A 24,605-nucleotide genomic window follows, 5' to 3' on the forward strand; every position below is an offset into this window, starting at 1 on the left:
GGCGGACCACGTGACCCTTAATTTCAACAATAAAATGTCTACGGCTGCAGTGTTCTTGGACATCGAAAAAGCCTTTGATACCACGTGGCACTCAGGCTTGCTGTTTAAGTTATCAAAATTGGAATTCTCTAACACTTTGACCAAGCTTATTGGGTCCTTTCTTTGTAAACGTAAATTCAGGGTCTCGGTTGAAGGCGAAATGTCAACGCCAAGGGAAATGCAAGCAGGGGTGCCACAAGGTTCTGTCCCTTCCCCTACTCTTTTTAACTTGTATACTAATGATGCTCCCCAAACACATGGTGTTCACCTGGCCCTCTTTGCGGACGACACCTCTCTATATGCGACAAATCGCAAGGAGGGTTTTATTGTTAGAAAACTCCAGCGCGGCCTCACCACAATGGACACCTGGTGCGAGCGCTGGAATATAAAAATTAATGAAGATATGACTCAGGGAGTCTACTTCTCTTGTGGTCGTCGATCGCCTGAATCTTGTCTTACTCTAAATGGAAGAAAAATTCCATTGGTAAATAGTGCAAAATATCTAGGTGTAATCTTCGATAAGAGAATTACATGGAGATTACACATAGAAATGATCGAAGCCAAGGCCTTTAGAACATTCATTAGAGTATATTCCCTATTCAAAAGTGAGCGATTGAGCGCTAACATTAAACTGACCCTCCATAAAGCTCTTATTATATCCGTAATGACTTATGCTAGTCCCGCCTGGGATTTTGCGACAGACACCCATCTAATGAAATGTTCTCCCCTTCGGGGGTGTAGGCCTTGAGCCTCTCTCTCTCTCTCTCTCTCTGTTTCGACTAATGAGGATATGCAATTATTCCTCGTTTAACATGAACCTTTTTCCTATCTCCATTTCCTACTACTCATTACATATTACTACACTATCCTATCGTAAAGTTTCACCCTTAAAATAATTTACCCCAAGTATACATATTGGAAGCCCACATACTATATTTATCACAAAAATCATTAGTCGTAACTATAACGCAAATGTACGTAGTCTACACACTATCGGTAATCTTAACACATACACCATAATGACAGCCATATTGCCGGACTATCTTCCTAGGCAATTACTTGTTACCTAATTATTCTCCCCTAAGGGCTCGCCGGGCACACTGGAGTTTGCTTTCAACATTTTCCACAACACTTTTATCAACACTAATATTTAACAACATGGCTTATATGAGTAAATGTGACTTACTTTCAATAAGAGATGCAGGCCCACTTCCACCACTCGTAAGGCCCATATTGAATAGAGCCTCCGGTTGACAACTGGTTATTACGTTTTAGATCAGATCCCTAAGTCTCCTGAATTCAGTAATTTATATCTTTAACTTGCTGAATCTGCGGTTGACGAAAGAGGGAGGTTAACTCCTCCTTTCGTCCTCAATCTCCGGTGGAGGGTCTCCATTGGCTACCTTTTTGGCTTTGGGTGGGCCCGTGGTCCTCTTTGCTGCTTATTTAATAATATTATCTTTACTCCAGTGTCCCTCCAACGCGACTTGCAGAAGTGCTATTGCGTATTCTGCTAAGTCAGGCATTCTTAACCTAGACTGCCTGTCCAGGTGTTGACATACTAATGTAATTGCTGTAAAACGTTTGTCGCAAGTCTTGAAACATTGAAGCAACGTCTTTCAATTTTCAGTCTCGAATTTGGGACACAACAAATTGTAGCATCAATCCACGTTCCCCACCTTGTCATGACGTGTTCTGGGGGCAGTGGAACACCAGGAGCCATAGACTTAAACTGCATTTTACGCGCTGGAACCTTGACGAAATTCTTCTTCGTCCACGACACGGGCTTGAAAGGGGGGTGCAGGATACTTTCCTACGGATAAAAATTAAAACTGCCCTTAATCAATTAGAAAAGTAACAAGAAATAAAAATACATATAGAAAAACCTTTGATGAGTACAGCTTTTAATTATCATGAATTTCAAAATAACTAATAATTCTTCTCTTTACCGGCAATTATAAAACGTGTATGCCAGAGACAGCGTTGATAGTTCAGCAGCAGCCGAATCCTCTGAAATCCTCTGAAGTCTAGACTTTTTAAAATGCTGTGTGAGGAAATGGGTGCCAAACACACTGCTCTGTTGTTTTTTAGTGATGCTCGATGGCTTTCAAGAGGCAAGGTATTAAAGAGAATGTTTAAGCTGAGGCATGAGGTGTTCTGTTTTTTAAATGGGGAAAGTCACTCACTGGCAGACAGTTTCAACAACAAGGATTTTTTTTTATTGAAAATGGCTTACTTCATAGATATATTTGAGAAACTAAATATCCTCAACACTTCACTTCAAGGGAATCAGACAACTGTACTTTCTTGGAATGACAAAGTGAAGGCATTCATGAGAAAATTAGAGCTCTGGAGAAACAGTATGGAAAGTGACATGCTAGACATGTTCCCTACTCTGGTGTCAATGGTACAAGACACTGATAATCCAGTGCTTCCAATGGTCATAAAAAGCTGCCTACTTGATCATCTCATAATGTTCAAAGTTAATTTCAAAAAAAAACTTTTGCAATGATTTTGATAAATTTAATTGGACTAAAAATCCATTCGAAAATGCTCCTGGGCCATCATCTCTGAAGGTAAATGAGCAAGAACAACTAATCGATCTCACTATTGATACTTCACTAAAAAGTAAATTTAAGGAATTGTCTTTGTTGGAGTTCTGGATACATATTGGCAAGGAATTCCCAACTTTGAGCAAAAAGGCATTGAAGATCCTGATTCCATTCGCAACAACTTACTTATGCAAGACAGGCTTTTCTGCTTTGGTAGCTATAAAGTCAAAGTATTGTTCAAGGCTAAATATTGCTAAAGAAGTTAGAGTGGCCATTTCTGATATTACACCACATTTTGATAAACTTTGTTCTCAAAAGCAGGCCCATCTATCACACTGAAGTTTGACCAGTGGCGGCTCATAGCTAAATTTAGTGGGGGTGCTGCTCCAGAAAATTTGTAGCCTTTGTTTTAAAATTTTATAAAAGGAAACAAACATGTATAAAAAGAAAATTTATTCAGAAACTTGCTAAAATCCTAAAAGAACAAAATCAAACATTTTTTACTTACTTTAACCTAAATTGTTACAGTTCAAGCTTTATCTATTCATTTAAAAATGAAATCCATTCTTCTTGTTTTAATTTGCACAAAAAGATCAATAATTTTCTCCTTGATCTCTGGATGACAACTGAGGAAATTTTTCTCCATTGAAAGCACTGCAAGAGCATTTAGTCTTTCCATATTCATAGTGCTTCTTAGAAAAGCTTTTATTCCTTTCAATGTTGAAAAGCAGCGCTCTGCCTCTGATGTAGCCATGGGAACTGTCAAGAGGATTATTATCAGTTTCGTAATTTCACTAAAAACATCATCTAGATTATTTTCCAAGATAAATTTCAGCAGCTCAATTAATGTGCAATATTCATGAATATCAGACCTACAATAGAATACTTTTAGTTCAGTTTCAAGCTTTTCTTTGTCAATCATGGGATATGCTACAGTGGTCAGTACTATCTCTTCTGTGGGATATTCATTCTTAAAACTAGTGAAGCATTTCTTGTTCAACAATTTAGCAGCTACTAAGTGTTTCGTGAAAGAATATCTGTCCATTATATCAACACATATACAGTCACACACTTCCTTAGCTTCTACCATGTGTCTTTGAAGGATTCTCACAGTACTTTAAGTTTCTCGATTCTAAAATAGCAGTTTTGAAATTTGTTATATATTCATTAACTTTAAACACACTAATTTCTTGAGACTGCATTTGGTTGTAAATTATTTCAACATGAGGCATAATCTGATGAAAAAGCTCTAACCAAAACTTGAAATTATCATCATTCAGGTATTTTAAAATTCCTGTTGCTTCTGCAATGGTTTGATCTGCATTTAATGTTGACTGAATTTCAGTAAGGCAGTTTATTAAAGGTTGCAAATTTTCATGAACTCCGTTTATGGTCTGTATGTTGAAGTTCCACCTTGTAGAAGATGGACGTGGAATGCTGACTTCCATATGCTTCTTGAGAATGGACACACGTTACGGTGATCTTGAGAAGAATGTTGGAATAGCCAGAATGTTAGAGAAATATATTCTTGCGTTTCGTGTAATACTTGCTACATTTCTCATTATTAAATTAAGTTGATGTGCATTAACAGTGAATGAAATGTGCATTACTATAAACTGCTTTTATTTGTGCTTGAACTCCTGCTCTTTTGTCTTTCATGACATTTGCACCATCAAATGTCTGAGCTATCAGTTTTTGTCCATTTCCTTGAAGGATTATGTCCAGTTGTTCTAAAATACGTTTTGATATGACATCTGCAGTTTGATTTTCTGGAATAAAGAATCCCAAAAAGCGCTCAAATATTTCTCCATTCAATACGTACCGTAGAACAAGGACCATTTGAGTGTGTTCCGAAACATCTGTTGTGTCATCAGCCATGACAGCTACAAAGGAAGCCTTCCTAGTTTCCGCCCTTATCTCCTCATGGTATATTTGTAGCAGGCAGTCAAGTACCTCATTCTGAATGGCCTTAGAAACACCTGTGAAGACTGCACTGGTTTCTAAGTGATGCTTCAAATCTGAATCTAATTTAGATGCAAAATTTACTAATCTTCTAAATACCCCTGGATTTATTGAAACGTCTTTTTCATCATGTCCACGTAAGGGAGTTTCAAAGTTTCCACAAAAGAAAATGCAGTCTATTATTTTGGACAAAATTTCACGGTTCTTTTTAACCTTTATATTATGCTCATTGATTGAAAGTCTGTATGCCTCACTAAGTTTCTCCTTAATACTTACGGTTCCTAAAAGTGACAGTGAAACTATATTATCAACGTGCTTCTTTGACTTCTCATCCTTTTCAGTTTTTTCTTTCATTTTGTTTAGATTTCTAAAACCATCTTTTGTCCATGTTACATCACCCCCAAACAGCAAACACGGGAAGCAAAACAGAGCATTTTTTACTTCACAGCTGCAAAGCCAACTTTTCCGTTTGTACCATTCAGAATTAAAGCTACGAATATATTTCTTGTTCTTGTTTATGCCTGGCTGAGATATTAGAATATCAGGTGTTAAACAACCGCTTTTCTTAACTGCAACTTTCTCATGGTGAAACAGTTGTGAAAACTTAAGCTGTTGAAGATCACTTACAGTCACAGAACTTATTTCTCGGGGATGCAAGGCCATGGTTAAAGTTTTCTGTTAAATAAAAAACCAAAAAAAAAAAAATGAATCAAATAGAATAGCTGGAAGCAGGATAATAATCTAATTCTACAATTAACTCACATTCAAGAATATGGTACACAGTTTTTAAGCATAACACGCACGGAGTAAAAAAACTACCTTCCATCAGCACGCCAGGGTCGGCACTGCGGGAACGACAGTGCTCTCCCCCCCTTGCAGCCTCACGTGCAACTTCCTATGTGCGCATGCACGCAACAGACAACATTCAACAAACACCTCACCACTGGAACTGTGAAGCGCACAGTTCCATACAAAGATTTGGCTACTGACATTAAGCTTAAGGATTATATATTGTATTGTACAAGTATAAATAAAGAATTAAAGATTATCAATAATATCAAGTGGAAATTTGGGGTGCTGCAGTTCCACAATGCCTATACGTGGGCTGCCCCCGAGTTTGACATTTAAATGTTTGATTTTCTTTGCAGAAAAAAATTAAATACTTTTTAGTTAAATATCGTTTCATTTCAACACATACTTTGGTTAACTGGAAGTGTTAAAACTAATTTTTATTGTAGGTCTAATATTGTGATACTTTCATTTTGAGTAAAAAACTGCTAAATAGTATGTAGAAAAACACAAAATAAACTGAATAAAATGTCAAACATACCATGACTTCTATTTTGATAAAAAAAAAACAGGCTGGGGGCCTGAGAGTATTTTCTCTTGTCAGGGGGGNGGGGGGGGGGGCCCTCAGAGGTAAAAAGTTTGAGAACCACTGCTCTATACAATACATGAGATAGACAATTAACGTGCACCAATTTCATATAGAACGACTTTATTGACTTGCCTGCTTTTAAAATATATGGGGCCACATCGATCACAAAATGCAAGACAACATCGTGTCGTATACCCTCTGGCCACAGTAAAAACATGGACCTGTGAAATAGTTTACAAATTGTGGGATGATTAACGGATTCTAGCACCTCACTCCTAAGAAGACACACTTCACGCAGTCCATCAATTTCGAAGGTTCCAATGATGACATTTGCCACGTAGCGAGCCTCCATATCGCAGGTCTCATCAACAGAAACGAAAATCTTCCCATGCACTTTATTCCTAATCATTTCCAGGATATTGTTATAGCACTTGGAAAGGTAGTTTTTCCTGAGGGTGGATTCATCCGGGATAGAAGAACCACAATTCACTTCCAGGAAAGTTTTCAGAGCCCAAAATGGCATATTTGCGGACATCAGAGCATCACACAGATCTGTGAAAAAAATTTGATGACTTATTTCCGCCTTCAGATGAACACTGTTGCAGTAACATATGAACAGATTTCCTTTTGTTCGAAATTTGTACTGCTTGTATATGCTTGTTGTGGCTGGTATGTTGTTGTATCGTGAAACATTTTTCTGCAGCTGATTTTGTGTCACACATCTTACAGTATAAAATGTTACCGTCAGTTGAAAATATATCATCTCCTAATTCAGCTACAATCTGCTTTAAATGATACGATTTAGATGGCTTTGCTTTAGGCATCGTGATAAATTGAATCACTCTAGTGTAACACAGAACTGAACTTTTCACACTGAGAACCTTTCAGCAACAGTATCTTTGTCTGTACGGTCAAGGGCGAGAATCTGAAGACAGACGGAGTTTTATTGAGCAACAATGTCATAAAAAGCGAGGGATTCCAACTAGAAATATTTGTAACTAATCAAATTTCTTTGCACAGAACTTGGCAAGGGCCGCAGTGTGAGTGACCGCTGTCGTAACCTGCTGCCAGCTTAAAATGTTTTATATGTAATGTCAGCACCTTCCGCAAAACAAACCGAAAGGACGGGACAGGATTACAACTTATTATTGCATACTGTGGTAGCAGGTATTTGGGCTGCAGCTGCAGGTTGCATTTATAGAGGCAGGAGAAAGAGAAAGAACACTTTCCTTGCATATTATTCACATTTCTGAAAACATATGAAATTACCTAAAATGGCTAAAATGACAAAAAAAAAATACCCAAGTCCAAATATTGACCGGGAAGTTATCCCAAAATCGAAAAAATTACCTATAAAATTTCTGTAACCAGCAGCTCATCTCCGGGATTTATATATTTACGGGCATCAAACAGGATACAAGGAAAAAAAGATGTCATCAAAATCCGGGCCTGGTGATTATATTTACAAAATCACCATATCTCAAGATTTAAAAAAAAAAACTATGGGTAAGTCCTCTGGAATTTCATAACATATATAACATAGATGATATTTTGCACATCATGACAGATTGTAATTTCTAATTTTGTGCACTTCTCCTCTGCAATGTCAGATAATAATACCGATCCTGCCATAATATGGTTGTGGTTGAGACAGCTTGAGAAGAGAGGACGACGTCCATATGGAAAACATTGGGATGTTAATTGCCAATTTATTTTAATCAGGAAATATCACTTTCACACGTGATATGAAATTTTGACATACAGTGCAACAATTTTTGCAAGGTAGAAGACATATGATGGTGGCCATATACAGCCAAAACGTGTTGTATGCATGAAGGGTCACTTCATAATAAGTTGTATTTAAGACGGAAATATATATGGAATAAACGATACATATATTAATGCAAAAGGATGCTTAAATACAATATTAAGAAAAGAAAACATTCGGAGCATCTGTTCTTCCATGAAAATTTAAACTCATGTACCTGTATTGTTTCGAAAGAACTTAACCATGATCCACACTCCATCTCCTGAGAAATTCTTTCCCAAGCCAAATATATTTTGTCCTGCCTAGCAGTCTGTGTGGCATGTCTCATATATGCCAGGCTCCTGCTCAATTAACTGCACAAAAACCAAATTAGCAGCTTCATCAACCTTCCGTGCCATCTTAAGAAACAAGTGAATCACAGAAGTATATTAGAACAACTGCCACTATGAAATTACATGGCAATGCATTTACATCTCACTTATATGAAAACATTGGTCCATATAAAAGTTAAAGGTTAAGTAGGATAAAAAGGTTAATCAAAATGACAAAGTTGAAAACATTTTCAACAGGAACGTTTTCACACATTCATTTATACCATTACAGATTAAAAATACATTGACATAATTAAAGTAAAACATTCCCATTGATATTACTGCTTTATTACTTGATGTTTGATGAAACAAAACCAGGACAATGTTAATTTACCTTGAATGCCCACTGTTTCAAGACAATGTATACAAACAAAATTAAAGCACATTTGTAAGGGGCATATAACTATAGTTAGGAGCAGGTGGTGTGCAGTTTAATACATGTGTTTATTAAATAATCTTTTGCCAACCTTACTTGAAACTGATAAATTTGGACACAAGGTGCACAACTAATCAGTTACTATGAAGATAGAGAGAGAGAGAGAATCAATTTGCATCCCTCACAAATCAAGGGTGTTACATATTTTTCAAGACATACCATAACAATTCCCCCCATGTAGAAAGAATGCTAACATTCTATGTAAAATCTTTTAGTTTTGCGGAGCACCCTGCAAAAATCCCAACACTGTTCAACATTTCTGTTTGTATAATACAATCAAAAAGAATATGCTACTGAGAAATAAAGAAAAACTGCATAACATGGCTTAACATTTTCCAATACAGCTCACTCTGGCATAGTTCATACCCTGGAAAAATCGCTCACCAACTTCAAGTACACACACGGCACACAAATAACAAGCTATTTTACAAGAGGCCACAAAAGTTGGTCAGACTGAAGGATATATTCAACCACACTACAGTTCTCATTTTTATTACCAGTCAAATTATGTCTGATGCTAATTAAATATATCAGTTAATACACATAAAGGTTAATTAGTTCTTACATACATAACCATACATGACAATACAATTCCCCTGTACAAATTCCACATACAGATTCTACGCAGATGGTACTTCATTCTTATTGCAGGAGTCCAGCAGTCTGACATACGAGCATAAATAATGAAGCTATCACGAGGCAAGAGAATAAAGCCTTGCCCCACAGAAGAAGCGCACTCCCTATTAAGATGCCCAACAAACCTTTTAATCAATTCATTTTCCCCTCCCTCTAGCTTAAACTTTAGGTACATTTCCACTCCCTTTATCAGTCTCACCAACTTTTGGATGGTTTATACAAGGACTGCAAATCATAAAAAGAACATATGAGAAGGATAAAGGGGAAATTAAGGGGAGGGGTTAACTTCTAAATGAAGGGACTAGAAAGTAATTTTGGGCGTGGTGTTAGTGAGGGGGTGGAGGTTCTGTAGATTGGTTCCTGCCTTCCACAGGACGTACAGGCTTCCTACGGGTAGGACCCGGTGAACTCGCCCCAGCCCCACCTCTTACTGATCCTCCTCGACCCCCATAACCTCCCCCCACTACAGCTGTCGATGGAACAACTTCCCGGATAGTGCCAGTACCAGTTAGAACTCGTATCGGTGGTGGTTGCTGCTGCTGCTGCTGCTGCTGTTGCTGCTGTTGTTGCTGTGATGTCAACATTCCACCACTTCCTCCCCCCAAGTTGCCCCTAATTCCTCCACGAACGTCATGGTGTTGTGGTGGCTGTTGCTGGGATGCCAGGGATGAGGCAGACGATGCTCCAGCAGGTACCTGTTGTTGTCTAGGTAGTGATGATGCCAGACTTGCTGCTCCAGCCAAATTTCCACTGCTGCGCAATGAAGATCGTTTTGGAACCATCAAAGATGTTGCTTTCTGCTGTTGCTGCTGCATGATTGACAGCTGTTGTGACCCTGTCCCAGATGCATTGCTAGTTGATGGAGAGGCACGGGAAGAGCCTGAGTTACCATTACTACTGCTCTCATTCCCTGGGCTGGCCCGGGAGCCCATTTCCTCACATTCTTTCCTACTTCCTGAAGCACAGTCCTGGGGTAAAACCTCCAGCAACAAGGATGCTGCTCCTTCAGTTAAAGTGGCCAACACTAGCTCCTGAACAAACAGGCTATGATCTGCATGCTCCTGCTCTACAGACTGTAGTTCCAGATCAGTTAAAGCGCTGTCCATGCACCTATAAACATACAGGAAAGTAAGTTTCTGTGTCTACACATTAAATTCCCAAGGTCAGCCACCAAAAACATTAAAACTTCCATGAAGTACATGATTTATTTTATCCGTCTTCTAGTGCATACATTTATTTATCCCCTCTTTTCACTCTCACTACATGTTTCGGCACAAATGTGCCATCTTCAGGTGCTTCACGCTGACTGCGTGTGTTATAACACACACAGTCACAGGAGCGAGACGCAACACAGAGCACAATACACGATAGTGAAAGAGTGCTCCAACAGAGGATGATAGACGTGACTCGCGTAATGAAACACGACGTAGGAAAGAAATATGCTGTACAGTTTTAGTATTTTAACACTTGACATTTGTCAGTATATATGATAAATATATATTTTAGTTATTTTAGTATGTAAAGACAAGGCATGCAATGAATTAGTTTGTCGTGGATTGGATCAGCACCTGAAGATGGCACATTGGTGCCGAAACATGTAGTGAGAGTGAAAAGAGGGGATAAATAAATGTATGCACTAGAAGACGGATAAAATAAATCATGGACTTAAATCAGTGCAACAGGACGCTAAAATATAACATTCCATGAAGTATAAAATATATTAAGTGAGGTATCTGGGATTATTTAATAGTGTAATGCCAACTCCACATGACATAAAATGTTAAATAACACAAACACTTTGAACTGGGGAGAGAAGAAAGAAGCAGTGTTGGCCCTATTTAAGGTAGTAACTCAATATTTACATCAACACATGAGGATCAGTGATGCAAAAATGCATCAAAATATGCATCAGATATCTTTAACTTTTTAAAACTATCCAGCAATGGATACACTTTGTTTTGTGAGCTGAACTCTTCTAGGTACCAGACTCTTCACAGTTCCAACAGTTACTGTCTTGATGGTAGGCAAATGGAAGGATGGTGGCATCTGGTAAATAAGTAACTGCTTCACACAAATATTGTTTCTGGACATTATCCACAGTCCTGTTTTTATTTAAAAACACAGTGTTTCGAAGACTGGATTCTGTCTACGCTTTCCACTAAAACTTCTCAGCTCGGCCCAATCTATAGAGATAGTCCCTATTACTTGCAGGATTTGATCGTTAAATTACATTTTGCCTGCAGACTGCATTAAGGAGACACAAATACTGGGTTACTTTATGATTCTACATCAACTATTAAAGCAATGTAATTGAACCACCACTTAATAAAGAATTACAATATAGTGTGACGTGTTGCGCAATGGAGGAAACCCCTCACCCCGCCTGCGGTGATGTAACGCTTTCGGAGCGTTGCCGTTGCTATGGGAATAAGCCAGTCAACACCCCGCCTCTCCCCGCGGTGACGTAACACGGGATGCCGCCGTTGCTACACAGCAGTAAACAACTCCCGACAGCATTGCTAGCAACACAGCGCCAGACATCAGTGGTGCCTATTACGTGGCTGTTTTCTGTGTTGTCTGGAACGGGGCTGAATAAGGAGCAGCGAAGACTATTCACAGACAGTTCTCAAGATCTCGAGTTACGAGTTACGAGTCAGCCAGGCAGTCAACCAGCATTTGCAGTGTAGTATTTGTGATACTGCCAATGGCAGTAATTGTGGATCTGTAAATTGTGATTGTAAGAGCGAATGTGAAATAAATTCGCTATATCCAGTACGGCGTGAAGTTATTTGTCGCGTTGTAGTGCCACAATTTCGAGACTGAAAATCAAAAGACATTGCCTAAATGTTTCGAGACGTTATGAAAAGCGTTTACAGCAATCGAGCAAAGATGACAACACATGGACTAGGGATCTAGGTTAAGAATGTTGATGACCAGCATTTATGCATAATCGCATAAGTAGAAAGCTCCACTAACTGGGCCACTGGAGTATAATATTATCAAATACGCAGCAACGAGGTACCACGGACCTGCCCACCACCGTAGGGGTTAGCCAATGGAAACCCTCCACCCCAAAGTGTAGGATGAAAGGAGGAGTTAACCTCCCTCTTTCGCCAACTGCAGTGCCAGCAAAATTAGTATATAAAAATGGAAAAAAAAAAACTCAATGGGGGAATCCGATCTAAAACGTAATATCCAGTTGTCAGCCGGAGGCCCTACTCGACATGGGACTTACAAGTGGTAGTGTTTAGCCTGTGTCTCTTTTTCTCAAGTAAGTCACGTTTACTCATACTAGCCATGCTGTTAAACTTTATTGCTGTTGGTAAAAGTGTCGTTGTAAAATGTTGGAAGCAAACTCCAGTGTGCCCAGCAAGCCCTTAGGGTGGAATACGAAAAATAATGTAACAAGTGATGACTGAGGTGCTAGTGTAGTAGAGATGGTAGACGTTAGATAGTGTGTTACGATAATTAGTAGTGTGCAGAGCACGCACATTTGTGTTTATAGTTATAGCTACTGATTTTTGTAATAAATATACGTACGCTTTCAGTATGTATAACCTTAGGGGCAGATTAAGTTAAGGGTGAAACTTTATGCTAGGATAGTGGAGAAATGCGAAATGAGTCAAAACAGTAAGGAGAAAGAGAGAGACAGACCCACAGTCTTACACCCCAGAAGGGGAGATTATGATGAAACAATAGCCTGACGACGTATAGAAATGATGTAATAACGGATGAATGTCGGCCTTGTTAATATTGTAAATAGGATACAAATTAAAGGTGAATCGACCAGTGTACCTAGGGTAGGACAGAGATGGTATCGAGTAGTAGTAATGATACAGTGACAGTCTCAAGCCATCTGCTCTAAGCGAGAGATTGGAATGTAAATCAGAACTATTAACGCAATGATACCACGTGTAAACCGATAGACGTCGGCATTCTTTCATTGTAAATAGTGTAACTAGACGGGTGTAAATGGGATAGGTTGTACCAAGTTATAATTCCCCCTCACCAACTCAACCTTTCCACGACCGACCCCGAGCAATCCTGACCCAAGCGAAGGCAGAACTGACCCAGGCAGGCCAACGGCAGCCGAGTGCAGCAAACATCCTAACTCAAAGGGTGGCGACGAACTAAAGTAGTAATATTTTATTAGCCCCTTTAGGTATAACAAAGTGATGGCAGAGGTGGGGATCAGCCAACACAAAGTGGCTGACGTAGAGAAAGAGTAACTGTGTTTTACTCACCCCTTACATTGAAGCATTACTTATGGCAACGGCGGTAGGCCGAGTGAACAAAGGGTTGACTGACGTAGCGAAGGGACTAGCCAAAGAGAAATGGCAGACAAAGTGATTTAGTGTGTTTTAACCCACCCCCATCACTAAGACATAATTGGCGACAGCAGTGAGATATCCAATCCACCCCTGTCGTAGAGAATAATATAGGGTGTGACAGTCGATAGGTAGAGGCGGGTCAGACCCGACACGCCTGCTCTACGCCAATAATAAGACGGTGGCCGCTGTATGCAACGAAGGAAGTCCAGAACCAGGAGAATCCTGGCTGAGGGTAATCGAGGATTATTGTGTTAACCCCTTACAGCGTAAGATGTGGTGGCAAGGAGGGATACCTCCATGCCCCCCATCACAACGGCATAATACGCGTTATACACCAAACACGTTACACTGGTGTTTCAGAAGTGGGATTAAACTAGTGGCGATAATAGATGCTGATAGAAAGGCCTGGCGAGAAGAAATGGCCGCAGGAATACAATCCACCCGAGCAAAAACAAGAGTGTACAAGATACCTGCGGTGGCGGAACAAGAAGAGGTCCCTGTAGACGACGCCACAGTGATACCAGTCAGTGAACAGGAAGATGAATTGATGCTGATTCTTCAAATAGAGACGATGACCTGCCCAGAAAAGTTGGAAGCCCGTCAAGAAGTAAAGCCGGCCCCAGTGGACACGAAACCTGCGGCTGCACAACAAGAGGTCCCCATTGCAATTCCGGTCAGAGCGATGATGGCCTGCCAAGAAATGGAGGCACATCCAGAAGATGAAAAGCCAGCCTCAGTGGACATGAAACCTGAGGCGGCAGAACTACGAGAGGTACCCGTAGAAGACACCGAAGTAATGCCGGTCGGAGAACTGAAGAAGAAAAGGCGCAGGGACCGATATCAGCGAAACATGCAGAATCCGACACGGGGAAGTTGTGGATCCCAGAATAAATTGGCCGTCATCCGCAGGAAGGTGTCCCACCGTGCGACAGTGGCATGGCGCAAGAGGAACATCCTCAGAAAATCTTCGACTCAAAGAAATTGTGGACTGTGGCACGAAATGGCTGCCGACAGAAATCTGACTAGTTGTGCAGGTGCGACACGGTGCAAGAGAGACCCCGTAAATAAATATTCAAATAGGGCCAATGCTGGACAAGAAGCCTGGAAAGGAAGGACGGGAACCGTGACAGGAGAGACGTCCGGGAGGAGGCGTCAGCCGCAAAGGAAATGCAGTGAGGGCATAAGGAACCGAGACATAGATGGACTGTTACGCCTGAGAGAGAAGACCGTCAATGTGACTTTCAGAGGAAAGTTTGTGAAACAAGTAGTCGGTACTTCCAACGGGTTACTGAAAATAAGAAAATGGACACTGTGGAGTGGTCAACCCCCTCCAAAACGAAAAAAAGAAAAAGGCCCGTATGGGAGGAACCGGTAGTAGAGAGACCGGCCTCCATAGCAAGAGTGAAAGAGGAAAGAATGAAAGCAACGGATGACTGTGACAGAACTGGATCTTCTGGCAACTTAGCAGGAAACCACTCGAGATGAGCTGGTCTTAAGAGGGGAACGGCTGTAATGGAAGGAGAATAGTCGCTGCAAGGAGTAGCAAGGACTTTTACATTGGATACACTACCAATTCTGCATCTGCTTTAATAGAGAAGGACTGTACATTTAAAAAATATTAATAATAATTAGTACATGATACTGTAAGCTCATATTCCCATATAAAATAAGAAAAGCAAGCTAAAATAAAAAAGGCACCACTACTATCACAGATAAATAAATCTCACCTTGACAGAAGGAACTGAGAATTACTTTGTGCAACTTGGCTTGAACTGGCATCTAGGGGGACGGCTGTGTGGGCACCTGTGGCAGCTGCTGTAGTTGTAGTCGCAGACCCAGCACCTGCTGAGTTGGCAGAGGAAACTGTCTGAGTCTGACGCCTGGGCAAACGTTCCAATTGCTGACGTGCCGCCTGGAAGTACAGATAAGACATGCACAAGTTCAGCTGCACACATGACAGGGTTCATTATTTACTGGGTTTATTGTGGACTCAACACATGAAATCTGGAGCTTCAAACTAACTCAATCTAACCTAGCACCATTTGCTCCAAACCACCTAAGATGATTATTCCACCAGAATTCACTTTCCCGAACAGTGTACTTGAAATTTCCACAACAGAAGTATTGGTCATACCACAACAACTCAATTACCAAGGCCCTTTGTATGTGGTAGTGGAAAGAAATGGGAAGTGAAATTGTAACTAACATATAACAAATTTTACATTGCACATTTTACATTTCATACACCCTGAACATGAAAGTGGTGTTAAGCCATATACTCTGTAACTAATTTTTATATATTTCTGAAACTCTCAGAGAATACTTGGAGTGCTGTGGACTCGTTTCTGTTTTATCAATTCTTATCAAAACTGTTTCACATGGATGGCATTAAGGAATAACTTCAATGAAATTATCTTAGTGAGTATCTTCATGAACTGAAATTTTCATGTGCAGTACAATTATATATCTGAAAGTGATTTAACCTTTAACGTCCGAATGTCACATATACAGGTCGCAAGCAGGCACCGGAGTTGGCCGAATGACCTGCGTATAGGTCGCAGGACACATGCTCTCTTTGCGGGTGCTGGCAGTTTGACCTTGGGTTGGAAACCAAATCAAACCTACGTGAGGTCATGTCAGTGGTTCATTCCTTAGCTCTGAACAAATAAATTGTTTATCACGGTACTGGTTTCGATACTATTTACGTTTAGATGTGACTGTTTATGACCTGGTCAGCCAAATATAGCCCAGCTTTGTTTCGAGAACTGATGAGGAAATTTTATCGGTGCTTGCATATGAGCACTTGCAGAGCTTTCAAGGAAGTCTGACGCATTCAAGGATTTGTTTTCAGTGGCGAATTATCAGTCAGGAAGTCAGTGTCGGATTATCTAATATTTCTTTATCAGTTAGAAAGTCAGTGTCAGACTCATATATTTCTTTATATATCACTTTTATTTTTCGTCTTGGAAGAAGTATAAACCCACTGAGCCAGTATTACTTTGTGAGTAAAAGGCATCTTCGCCACTGCGACTTTCAGTATGTGTCGGACTGGCACTCTTTTCGACTAGTATTATAATTACTCTGCATCACTATTTTGCGACTATTACCAACAGGTGAGACTGTCGCTTTGTCAATCAACATAATTTATTTGATTTTGCTGGAAACCCCCCCTCTCCCAAGATGATTCTTCAATCACACAAGCCGAATATCACGGTCAGTGGCGTTTCTCGGGGGAAGGCCAAATTTATCAGGGGGCCCAACTGAGTTGACTGGAGTTGAAAAAGTCTCAACACTGGCCAACCAAAGGGAAACAAAGACGTTGTCATGTGTTTCGCTAAATAAGAAAAGCAGGAGCACCCTCTTCTATTGTAAAAAGTGTGATTTTGCTCTCTGTGAAGTGGACTGTTTCGAGAAGTGCCACGCGTGTCAGTGTGACTATCATAGTGAAGTGACTGTGAACTGAAACCGTGAAGTGACAGTTCAAACTCGCCTATAGTAATATTATTGTATATAGAGTGATTATATTTACAATATCACCATGATTCAAGACTGAAGAAAAAACAACGGGTACAGGTAAGTCCTTTGGAATTTCATAACATATACAGTAAAACTTGGTTATAGCAACATCGGTTTTTGCGACACCTTGTCTATTGCGTCAAATATTCAATGGTACGAACTAATTCCTCATAAAGCAACTGTTTTTATACCTTGCTTAGTACGACATGCACAAATGCATCAACCTCGTATGTAACGTCATTNCAGTACACGCACATCGAATGTGAGTTATCGTAAACTGTGAAGTGACGCAGTTCAAACTCGCATACAGTCTGAACAAAATATTACCGTACAAGTATATAGTGTGATTATATTTACAATATCACCATGATTCAAGACTGAAGAAAAAACAACGGGTACAGGTAAGTCCTTTGGAATTTCATAACATATACAGTAAAACTTGGTTATAGCAACATCGGTTTTTGCGACACCTTGTCTATTGCGTCAAATATTCAATGGTACGAACTAATTCCTCATAAAGCAACTGTTTTTATACCTTGCTTAGTACGACATGCACAAATGCATCAACCTCGTATGTAACGTCATTTTCATTCCTGAATTTCTCTGATATGGACATTGAACGTAATTTAGAAAGTGTGTATTGGGCAAGTAACAGGAAACAGATGAAGATAACTGATTACTGTACTCGTATCTAGGTACAGTAAGGCACAACAATTGATGTAATCTACTGTAATTTGGTGAGTAGGCCTACCTTTAACATACAGTATTAGTGTGGTGTGTATTGTCAGTGAAAAGTGATGTAATATGTCTTTGATATTACACATTTGGGCAATTCCACGTTAATGTTACGTTAGTCTGTACTTAACTGCGTATTTCACTAAAAATGCAACATTTTAACTCTGTTTTTGGTAGATTTTTACGTGACTAACATAAGGCTACTTTGGAAGTGCCCATTTCGGTTACAACGACATTCGTTTATAACAACACTATTTTTAGGTCCCTTTGATGACGTTATAACCAAGTTCTACTGTATAATAAAGATTATATTTTGCAATTCATGACAAAATAATCACAGTTAATTTTCATTTGTAAAAATTTCTCTTCTGTGTACATGTAGAAAAATTTATTGTCTATGTTGCATAGAACGGAAAATATGGATTGTTTTCTGATGGTTTGCGAATTTAATTAATCAGGGTGATTTAAATTCTGGCCGCAGGGGGCTCCCGGCAATTTAAAAGTCCGTACGTTAAAGGTTAACAGCTATTAGGCAAAATGTGTGATCTGTGAAATGCCACTCTCTCATTGGTGCCTGCTGCCCATTTGGAACAGTGCATATTAAATATCAGCAAGTAAATTGTGATAATTGGGTTCACACAGTAGCATAATTGGTTGAGGGACTATGTTACAAGCTAGAAGGTTGCGGGCTTGATCCCCGATGAGATCACTGGATTTTTCAAATGATCTAATCCTTCCAGCCACACTAGGGCTCTTGGGTTGACTCAGCCTCTAATAGAAATAAGTACCAGAAATCTTCCTGGGAGTATAGGGTGGCTGGCACATTAGGTTGATAACCTCACTGCCACCACTGAATGGACTGTCTCAAAAATGTGGGAGCCTAAGTCTCACAACCTTATTGGCTTCCATGGCCTGTTACAGGTATAGCATTACCTTTATACTGTGACAATTATAACTATTCATTTAAAACAAATCCCAGTGTGAACACATCACTTTTCTGAAAATGCATCCAGATGTTAAAGAAAACCGAAGATGCACTCATCACAATGCATATGAAATTAAAGAACTTCTGGACTACACATTTTCCTTATATTTAACACATTCAGTGATTATTCCAGTATGTCCTCTTCTAGATAGTTAACTTGCAACTTGATAAATGATGGAAGCACCTATTGAAGTCAGCATTTTTTCTTTCATCACAATGATGTTAACAATTTTCTTTGTCTCGATTCCTGGAAACAGAAACAAAGTCATACATCTGGGGGTACAGAGGGCTGGGATATGTAGTCTGCCCTGAAATTCTTGCACAGACAAAGCAGAGTGAGCACGAACACTCCTGTGGCAGAGAAACCAATCTCCAGTGTGCCATACTTTAGGATATTTGCACCACACATCTTCCTGTAGATGCTGCATAACAGCTGCACAGAAATGATGATTCACACAATTTGTCCCTGTAGGATGAACTCCTGGGGTACACTTCCATCCATTGTTTCCATTGTTTCCAGAAAAAGCAGTTCCAATTTGTAGTTAAAAAAACACCCAAAATGTCGGCTCTACCTCATCACTTCCTACTCTGAGACAGAACTTGATGTACATATGCTATTTTTTAATGCAATTCTTCAAAATCATAAATCACACAAAGAACTACACAGAACCTTACTTCCTAGCACCTGAGTTCCAAATGACATTCTCACAGTTTTGAATAATGGCAAAGAATCCAGAAGAGTGTATTCTAACATCAACGAGTGTGCTACTGTTCTTTGTAGTCTTGTCACAGTTTAATTTTCAGTGGACTGTTCCAATCATGTCAGATGTTCATAGAAACAGTGCTACTGTTTGTAACAAGGACAGACAAATAATTAAATAAGTCATCCAATGCTTGCCACAAACCAAACATTTAAACACCTAACTGCAAGTAGTATTCATTAGTACCACTTTCCAATCATAGACTTCCAGTACTACAAATCTTGTGCTGTTAATATCTTATTTAGATACTGTACATTTAAGATCCAACAACAACTTTTAATTTAGCTCATGTGTTAGTGTGATGGAGTCATTCACAGTTGGTTATATGAGTGAATCCTACTTGACTCTGAATTTGTCTGTTGTTTACAAGTACAAATATGTTAGGTATTGTTATTGTCATCATCATAGTTGTTGCTGCTGCTGTTGGCAAGTCCTTACTTCTCAAGTATAAAGTCTGTCTACGTTACAACTGCTGAGGACCTCAGGCTTCAAGACAGTGTGTCACTGGACTCTATCCTGAGCCAGTTTAATCCATTCCACACCCTCTCACCGATACTTCCTTGAGATCCATTTTTATTTTATCCTCCCATCTACGAGTATGCCTCCAAAATGGTTTCTTCCCTTCATATATAACCTCATTAAAAATTTGTATGCATATTTCCATGCATGCTACATACATCACCCAACCCATCCTTCTAGATTTGATTACTGTAATCATATGTGGTAAGGAGAAGAAACTATAAAGTTCCCATGAACAAAATCCTGTCTTCCTATTAAATCTATTCAATGTCCAAATATGCTCCTTTGCAACCTCTCCTCAAACACCCTCAGTCTATAAAGGCATATGCTCAGGAGCTTAATTGAAAGAAGAAGGGTCTGCATTAGCAACTTAACTGAATAGCTTACTGGAGTATGTTAAGTATGAGAATGAAATGATTTGTCCGTACCCTCACCTGCTGTCTCTCAAGCTGAAGCTGCATCTGAAGTTGTTGCAGCTGAGATGGAGTAGAACCCTGACCAGCTGCAGATCTTCGTACCCCTGATAACTGAGACAGAAGCTCTGTTATTGGATCCACACTCTCACGACTCGAAGGAGACAATGTCGTCAAACCACCTGAGGAACTGAACAAACACAAACCCTTCAGTATTAACATCACTAAATTGAAGTAACAATATTATTTTCAATGGAATAATATGATGAGAAATGTCCCATGTCTGCAGACACACAGATACATACACTATATAAACATTTAATTATGGACTGGGTTTAGGCAACCAATGCCTAACATTGCCATGTTAAAGTATTGCACAACATTACAGATCACCACATAATATGCACCAATAAACATGCCCACCAATTCTGTACTGTAGAACCTTGCCCTATCACCACATAATATGCACCACCAATTCTAACATATTATTCATTTGCATGTCAGGAGGCAATAAAGAGTTACAAAGGGTACGGAAGTTCTGAAGTCTCAGTTAATATCACACCTGCCTAAGCAAATCCTAATTCCAGCTATGATATCTCTCATTATGCCATATCACCAAATACTCCTGCTCTGGAGGATAAACATGGTTGAAAAATGTATCTCAAGCAGAGGACATGATTATAACTGATGCACTTCTCAAAAACTGTTGTAACCCTTTAAACTCACTTCCCCTACCACACTTTCGAGACTTTACACAGTGTTTCATTTAAGCCCAAGCCAGCTATATGGGATTCAGGTCACATATGCAAGGTTGATTTACGTGTGGCTTATTTAAGGACGTCAGTATCTCAGACTACCATGTGCCCATGTCCCTCTAAGAGGCAGTCCACTATGAATACTCTGTCCTTCTGTTTCACTGAATTTATCAGTATTGTGTCACTGTACATGACTCTATTTTATCTCTGAATGTCTTGTTTTCAGTGATAAAGTGCACTTCTCAACACAATTACTGACGCAGATAGTAAATTTGGTGCCATCTTTCCCTTATCAGTGTTCAGCTCTCCATGACATTAACTCACGATTTCCAGTTGAATATTAAGTCTCCTTCTTGCAAGAACCTGCCTGGCACACCTCAGTGGACAAAAAATAGGCAGTTTGAAGCATATACTGTTGCAAACATTCTATAAACATTACCTGCATGCTGGCCCACATTTCATCCTCTTCTCATTTGTCCGTTCATTGAAAGTACTTGAAGTACCAATTTATAATGTTTAGCATTTCTACAACATGGTCCTATAAAACCTTATCCTGTTCAAATCCTTTGCCTTTTAATGTAAGATGCTTTAGGGTAGAATCACGCCATTGGAAACTAATGTTTTCCTTCAGAAAAGGAAAGAACTTCTTACATGCTGGCACTATGTCCTGTCTGACAAAAAAATTAAGTATGTAATGTCTTTTATCACACCACTCAAAATTATCAGTGGAAGCCTTATGTTTGCTTGCTTGGGGACCTCTTCCTTACAGGTAAGCACAATTTATTTGAGTGGTTCCTGCTTCATACATTGTTGTGACACCTTTCAGTAAAGTGCAACTCTTTAACTTGGCTTGCTCAGTGGAAGAACTGAAAATTTTCAAGATTCCTCTTTGCCATAGGATTGGATAATTTGCCTTATCATTTCCTTCTCCTGGTTATGAACTTCTAATATGATTAGAACAATCCACAGAAAATTAAATCACAATGACAATAAAATGAACAATATCACATTAACAACAGACTTACAAAGAGCCAAGGAAGCTAGCAGACCTTTATTTTCCTTCAAGGAAGAGACTCACTAAATATGTGTAGCACCCAACTCAAAGTTTACCCCAGCACTGTCCCCAATATCCACATGAATATTCCATCCTCTCATAAACAATTACACGAGGTTTTATAATAGAATAATTGGTCTTAAAATGTCTATCTCTGTTCTAGTGGCAGAATCTTACCTGAAATGCATGTTAGATCGCCTAGGCCGGGGTCCACCCACTCCCCGTGATGCATGCGGTATTCTACGAACACCATGTCTAGATCCAGCTGATTCATCGTAAGAATTAGGTTAAGGATAACCAAAAGTTTCATAAGGTGGTATAAATAATATGCTTTTCTCCTGTACCAGCACATGCATTATCAAAAATATAAAATTCTGCACACATATATTAATACTATAGCAATTATAGGGAAAGCCATGTTATAGTAAATCATATTACACAAGTGAGACCAACCACATTGATGTGTGGTATTTAATTTCTTAATAACTCAAACGATCTTTCAACCAAATGATCAAAAAGAGTCTATGTACATCATAAACATTTGTAAGGTATGAGAATTACCCACTCTTTGCCCCCAGATGTTTCTTAAAATAAATTATATTGATATTATGAAACTACACCCTACCTTTTGGAAAGTGAGCAGAAGATTCTTTCCAAAGATGGTGAGTCAAATATGAACCACCTTACATACCGCAGCAAAAATAAGAATAAAATATAACAAGAGTGGAATTAAGTAACTTCATAGCACTCGTACCTTATGTATTCAAGTAAGGTTCAGACTGAAGATACAATATTAGTCCTCAGGATTACTGGGTTTTTCAACTTTGTCTATCATTTGGTATTCTACAAAACACATTAGATATCAGTCCTAAGTATTAGTCTGTATCAAATGAACAAGAGAATAGATGCTGTTAAGGCTAGCAATACCAGGTCTACTTATCATGAAATTTGTAAATCAACAGCTCTAGTGTTCTGTATACTTACTTTTCTGGTTAGAAAGGCATGTTAAAACACAACTCTTAAACTGTGTGTCAAGATTCTGTAAGCGACCTATGGGTAAATGGGAAACAGATTAATCCACTCACTACAAATTCAAATGTAAAGAGAAAACATGAACAATACAGTGACCAGTGAATATGTAAAACAAGTAAACTATCCTAGCTTTCAAACCTGCTGACTGTAACTAAATACTTAATTGGTTGCAATCTTACAAAGTGTCATTAGGCATACCTCATGGCTAGCGCACGTGCACAAACTTTAATATAAGAGGAGTATTAATATAACAATCATGCAATAAGAACTATTTATAGTAAACTCTTACAATCATGAACCTTTGCAGACTCCACATTCCTTTTTGCTAATTAGTTTATTACATTGAATATAAATTAATTTAGCTGAAGAACAGAGTGATCTTCCAGAAGATTAATACTTTCATGGCTAAATATGCTACCTTTCTTACAGAGATGTCCATCTGTTCTGGTAAGCTGCTCCAACATTTTCATTTATATTCACTTTTTGGAGCTGTATCTCCTACCAAGAAAATAATTTTGACACTCCAGTAGAGGAAAATATACTTTCATGCAAAATATGTATGTCCTTACAACAAAAAGGTTAAAAGAAATCCCTGATCCAAGAAATAACTTTACTACTAAAAATTAAAATTACATTATTCAATACACCTACAGAATGTCCAAATGAAAAAGAATTTGATAGTTATCTGCATACCAAAAGCTTTTAACTTCCATTCAATGCATAATACTTTGTGTATTTAGAATACTGAAAAGTACAAAACATTACTGTATTTACATAACTATATGAGATGTATTCACTTCCATAAAAAAATGGTGGGGATGATGTTAATCTGATAAGAAAAATGCATAAAAAATCAAATTTGATCGAACAAACTACAGAGGAACTAACACCTGGTAGTTGTGACATACCTCAGAATAAACATCTGAATAGAGTAATGATACAAGAATATTTCCAAAACAGAAACAGAATTTTGTCCCTGCTATACCCATATACAGATCATCCAGTTCCACATTCTTGAAGCCATTACATCACAAATGCTTTTAAAGAAAATTTTTAATAACACATGATTCACAAGGTTCCTTCTGCTGGAAACCAAACAAGGTCTCTGGAAATATTCTCATATCACTGCAACAATGATTCATATTTTGAATACAAAAATGTTTTAGAGTGTCAGTTTGTGCACAGTGATCATTTGTGGTAATTTTTTGCCAGTTTTAAATTAATGGTTGTCAGATATGTTGAAGAGATCAATAATTGCACAGTAAATTCTGACACTAGCGTGTTACTGATGGAGGACATACAATCACTAAGTGCAACTTCCACCACAAATACTATGGACACAAAAAGGGCTATGGTGAAGAA

General features: G+C 38.9%; 1 protein-coding gene across 3 annotated transcripts in view; it reads right to left on the reverse strand.

Moving 5' to 3' along the window:
* Positions 1 to 8,269: 8,269 nt before the first annotated feature.
* LOC111865672 (E3 ubiquitin-protein ligase KCMF1) overlaps positions 8,270 to 24,605 on the reverse strand; it is a 31,606-nt gene continuing 15,270 nt past the window's right edge. For 2 of the 3 annotated variants that reach the window (XM_023853872.2, XM_023853868.2), the window contains exons 5-8: positions 22,389 to 22,486; positions 20,418 to 20,592; positions 15,201 to 15,385; positions 8,270 to 10,252 (exon numbers count right to left, since the gene is read on the reverse strand). In XM_023853872.2, coding sequence (XP_023709640.1) covers positions 9,469 to 10,252; positions 15,201 to 15,385; positions 20,418 to 20,592; positions 22,389 to 22,486 — 1,242 coding nt within the window. In that variant the 3' untranslated portion in view covers positions 8,270 to 9,468. The remainder of the gene's footprint in view (positions 10,253 to 15,200; positions 15,386 to 20,417; positions 20,593 to 22,388; positions 22,487 to 24,605) is intronic. The other variant, XM_023853870.2, reaches the window with a different exon arrangement.

The sequence above is a fragment of the Cryptotermes secundus genome, unplaced genomic scaffold (assembly GCF_002891405.2).
Source record: "Cryptotermes secundus unplaced genomic scaffold, Csec_1.0 scaffold19, whole genome shotgun sequence".
In the NCBI taxonomy this organism is placed as follows: Eukaryota; Metazoa; Arthropoda; class Insecta; order Blattodea; family Kalotermitidae; genus Cryptotermes; species Cryptotermes secundus.